Source organism: Primulina huaijiensis, chromosome 3, assembly GCF_012295235.1.
Source record: "Primulina huaijiensis isolate GDHJ02 chromosome 3, ASM1229523v2, whole genome shotgun sequence".
In the NCBI taxonomy this organism is placed as follows: Eukaryota; Viridiplantae; Streptophyta; class Magnoliopsida; order Lamiales; family Gesneriaceae; genus Primulina; species Primulina huaijiensis.
Genome location: NC_133308.1, coordinates 17,642,386 through 17,647,920, shown reverse-complemented (window position 1 = coordinate 17,647,920; position 5,535 = coordinate 17,642,386). Strand labels below are relative to the sequence as shown.

General features: G+C 38.2%; 1 protein-coding gene across 1 annotated transcript; it reads left to right on the top strand.

Annotated features, from left to right (window-relative positions):
- The first annotated feature begins 333 nt into the window (after window positions 1-333).
- LOC140972526 (uncharacterized) lies at window positions 334-2,276 on the top strand. Its single transcript, XM_073434942.1, has 2 exons — window positions 334-784; window positions 1,591-2,276. The coding sequence occupies exons 1-2, from the start codon at window positions 334-336 to the stop codon at window positions 2,274-2,276; spliced, it is 1,137 nt and encodes a 378-aa protein (XP_073291043.1).
- The last annotated feature ends 3,259 nt before the right edge of the window (window positions 2,277-5,535 follow it).

Genomic DNA, 5,535 nt, shown 5'->3' with positions numbered 1-5,535 from the left:
TTAGGTGCATGATATTTTAAATATTAAGTGCATGTTGGTTACGTGGTATGGACGAATTGTACATAGATGCCTCCTAGACGTGTTTTTCACAATGGTAGTGAGGGTAGACATGAAGAGGAGATTCCACAGCCTCTTCCTAATCAGGATGCGAGCGCTCGTGTAGTAGCGGGCATGGCACAGTTATTAGATCAGCACGTTGGAAATGTTGCGAGGGTTCAACTGGAGGCAGTCTATGAGTGTTTTAAGAGGATGAACCCCGAGGATTTTTGTGACGCTATGGATCCATTCGTTGCTGAGGGATGAATTCGATCTTTGGAGGTTATTTTTCGTTACATGGATATGGCGGACGCTCGAGTTCGTTGTACCATCTATCTGCTGAAGGACGACACTTCTTTATGGTGGGAGAGAGCGGAGCGAGGGGTAAATTTGGTGACATTGACTTGGGAGGACTTCAAGAGGGTATTCTACGATAAATATTTCACTTCTGACCTTCGTTCTAGGCTCAAGAGGGAGTTCATGACTCTCCGCCAAGGGGATTCAACTGTTGCCGAGTTTGTGCAGAAGTTTGATAGGGGCTGCCATTTTGTGCTCTTGATTGCTAATGATGCTGCGGAGAAGTTACGACACTTCTTGTATGGATTAAGGCCGACGATCCGTCACGATGTGATGCTCACTGATCCTACTGATTATACTACTATCATTGCTAAAGATTTTCGAGCCGAGCAGTCACTGAAGGATATTGATTGGGAGATGCAGCGCAAGAGGAATTGTGCCCAGCAAGCAAGTCAGCATAATAAGAAGCCTTATACGTGACCACCTAAGCGGCCGAGACTGCCGAAACCACAAGGACAATCGCCTAGAGAAAATGTCCCGAAGACAGCTGAGAAGTCACATTGCAAGGAGTGCAATCGACATCATTACAGCAAGTTCATGTGGGACACCTACAAGTGCTTCAAGTGCGGCGAGCAAAGCTCAAGCAACCTACGACTGGAAGGGCATATGTGATGCATGTTGAGCAAGCGGAGCCAGACACTACGCTTATTACAGGTACTCCGATTATTCAAGCATTTTAAATTGCCTTATTCCTTGACATAACAAGCATGAATGCTAAAATTGAATTGAGGTACATGGAACTTGACGAATTAGAATTGCATGTTACAAAAATTCTAGGGTTTAAGGAATTGAATTCTTGCTAACACTAGTTATTTGGATCAAATTGTAGAAGATTGAAAATTTAAGGGTCTAAAAAGCAAATTTAAAAAATTATGGTGAAAAATTAGGTAAATTCGAAACTCCTTAAGGGTTAAAAGGCAATATCCAAAATTTTTAGGGGCTAAATGCAAAATTCGAAGCTGTTGGGGGTCATTTAGCAAGTTACGAAGTTTAAGGGGTTAATTGGCAATTTCAAAATCTCTTAGGACTAAAATAACAATTTTCGAATTTTAAGGGGGCCAAATGGTAAATTTTCTAAAATTAAGGGGTTGAAATGCTAATATGGGAAACTAGAAGGGCCTAGATAATATAAGATTTCTAAACTTTAATGGCCACAATAGATAATAATACGAATTTTAATAGGATGAATATTTCTAGCGGGAATAGATACATACGCTTTACTAGACTCTGGAGCTACACATTCTTTCATACCTGAATCATTTGTGAAGAAATTGAGAATCTTAACAGTAGATATAGGGTCGGGATTCAGAGTTATAGTGCTTTCTGACGAACATATGGTTTCTAGTAGCGTAGTTAAGGGTGTGGAACTTAAATTGCAAAATAATATTATACGAACGAACCTTATAGTATTAAATATGCCCGAGTTCGATATTATTTTGGGCATGGATTGGCTCACACTGAATGGGGCTACTATCGATTTTCGGCGGAGGTCAGCATCTATTAGACCACCTGATAGTAAAGCATTTGTCTTCGAGGCGAAGCAAAAAAATCAAATGTCGCATATTATTTCATGCATGCATGCAAAAAAGCTTATTCAAAAGAGGTGCCAAGGTTTTCTTGCTAGTATTATATCTACACCTGACATTGACAGTCGATCTATCGAGTATGTGGAGGTTGTCAAGGATTTTTCGGACGTGTTCCCTGACGATGTTTCTGGTATTTCACCTGAAAGAGAAGTAGAATTTGCTATTGAGTTGATGCCCGGTACAGTGACAATCTCCAAGGAACCATATCGATTAGCACCTGGTGAAATGAAAGAATTAAAGGATCAAGTTCAAGAGCTGCTAGACAAGGGATTTATTCGCCCTAGTTTCTCTCCATAGGGCGCGCCAATGTTATATGTGAAAAAGAAGGATGGGACCATGAGACTGTGCATCGACTACAGAGAGTTGAATAGAGTGACAGTGAAGAATAAATATCCATTACCTCAGATCGAACAATTGTTTAATCAATTGCAAAGAGCTTCGGTATTTTTGAAGATAGATTTACGGTCTGGATATCACCAATTGAGGGTGAAAGAGGAGGATGTGCACAAGACAGTGTTCAAAACGCGTTATGGGCATTATGAGTTTTTAGTGATGCCTTTTGCATTGACTAATGCTCCAGCGATCTTCATGGATCTCATGAATCGCGTATTTCAGCCGTATCTCGATCAGTTCATTATTGTTTTCATCGATGATATCTTGATCTATTCCAAGAGCCGTGAAGAGCATGATCAGCATTTGAGGACGACCTTGCAAGTATTACAACAACAGAAGTTATATGCAAAATTTAGCAAGTGTGAATTTTGGTTAGAGAAGGTGGCATTCTTAGGCCACATTGTGTCAAAAGAAAGAGTAGAGGTCGACCCATCTACGGTCGAGTAAGTTAAGCAGTGGCGAGTACCTAAAAGTTTGACGGAAATACGTAGTTTCTTGGGTTTAGTTGGCTACAATCGCAAGTTTATCGAGGGTTTTTCATCCATTGCGGTACCCTTGACGTCATTGACGAAGAAAAATGTGAAATTTGAATGGGGGCTAGAATGTCAAAAGAGCTTTGATCAGTTATGTAACGTACCGTAAATTTTTATTTTTTTTTTACTACTTCAAAATTTGCGGAAAAATTTAAGATTTTCTTAAACATAAAATCTATAAGGTCGTCACTCATCATTCATCATATTAATATTTGAAATCAACATCACCAAATAAATTTTTCAACAACATACTTGTTTCAATTGTCTCACATCCAACATAAAAGCAGAGTATTTTAAACTTTTCATAAAAACATAAACTTAGTGGTCCTCGGGTTTAGCCTTCCGCTCAGTCCAAGCCTGCCCCTTGGTCGCCACCTCCTGTCTCCTCTTCAACATACTCACCTGCATCGATCAAGTCTAGTGAGTCTAAAGACTCAACACGTATAAACTGGAGATAGCAAGTACTACATAATAAAACAACATAAAATTTCAAAATATAAAATACATACTTGAAAGTTGAACCTACATCATAAACTTGAACTTACATACATACATAATTAGACGTGCCATCAACTTAAACTTTTCATAAACATACTTGCATACTTGAACATACTTGAACATACATAACTTCAATATTTTTCGTAGAGGATGTTTCAAAGCAAGTGACCCATAACATAATAAATGCCTGATCAGACAAACCACAGTACTGGGCTGACAGAAACGTATCCACTGCCACATACATAAGATCCCCGTTCATAATTTAACGGGCTGGTTGGTCCCCGTTCATAATTTAACGCTTTTCAACCTCGATCTAACCCGTTCATAATTTAACGGGTGGATTGGTCCCCGTTCATAATTTAACGCTTTCCAATCCTAAACATAATTTGGTCACAAGACATTTAGCATACCTCAAAAACTTAAAATATTTTCTTTGCACGTCATACATACTTACTGGGTGTCGAGGGATTCGTTGGACTTTGACTGGGGCCGTTGCTGCAACATACTACATGAAATTTCATAATTACCTTGCATAACTTAGACGTAAATATCATGCTTACTCTCAAGCTCAATAATTTCTTAGGATATTCTATAATTTCCAATAACACGACTTTGATAAATCCTTGCACTAAACCATAACATCAAACCTCAAAATCATAAATAAATTTTCCTAAAATACGTGAGTACATGGACCCCGACCCCGGGTCCATGTACAGGTCCGTCTAGGTACTGCCAAGTAATACTCAAAAGGAATAGGAGGCACGGACCCCGTGCCTAGGTCCGTAAGGGGTCTGTGTTGGCTCGCAAAAATGGCTACTCGAAGGAAACAAAGGCACGGACCCCGTGGAGAGGTCCGTGTCCGGGTCCGTGTACCTGCGGTGGCATGAAACTTACGAAAATTCTGAATGTGATATGCTTAACTCCCTCGACTCGACTGCACAGACCAAGAATCAACACCACGAGCTCATCTTAGGCTCCTAATTCAATGACCCAAGCCTAAACAATTGTCCCAAAACAACCAAAATCACAATCAACCCAACAAACCCGTGAACGAGACTTTTTGACAACAAACGGTTCTATACGACATTCAATCTCCCAAGCGCCTAACGACAAGAAACGAAGCTTCATTATACATCCCAACATCAAAAATAATATACCTATATGCAGCAACGATCACCCGTCGATCCCCAACGAGGCCTGCAACATAAAACTTCAAGAACACAATTTTTGTAAAAGTTGCAGTTTGAGCAGTCCCACGAAAAACTCCATAACTCACTCAATTCTAATCCAAAAATCTCGAATTTTATATCAAATCGAAGACATTAAAAATTTCTACATTTTTGTTCTTGAAAGTTTTCTCAAAATATGAACCGAAATTTCGCAGTTTTTATCAGAACAATAAAAACAAAAATTGTAGATCTAAAAATCGTTTCAAAAGCTGTTCCAACGTATTTGCTCAAACTTCTACACATCATACACATGATTTTAAGCATAAATAACAACACACGCATAATATGACATGATCGATACAGAAAAGAGAGATTATACGTGCCTTTGACGATTAAATAATACCGAAACAACGACACTGAAGCGGAGACGGAGCGAGAGACGATCCGGGACGAAGGTGGCTCGATTTTCTTGAAATAAACTCAACAAAATATTGCTGGAAATTTCAGAGGAAAGGAACGATTGCTGAAGAAGAAGTTGGAGAGGAGAGAAATGATATAGAGGTTGATGGAGGAGAGTTTAAAGAGAAATTCTCTTCTCTCCTTAGTCAAATAATATAATAAAACATGTGTGTTTTGTTTATAATGAAGGGGTGTGTGTATACGTGTATGAGTGTGTGTGAAAAGGTGTTGGAATAATTGAATATTTTAATATGTGTGTGTGGTGTGTAATAAACCACTTAATTAGTAATTATAAAGTGTTTTTAAATAAATAAATCATGCTAATAAAAATGTTAACAAATCAACAAATTAATAAAATTCTAATCCCATAATAAATTTACTAAAATCCCCTAATTGATAAACTTTAAAAGTTTAAAAATCCTAAAATGACTTAATATTTAAATTAGGCTTTAAAAATATTAAAAATTCATAAATTATTTAAAATATCTCAAACCTAACTTAAAA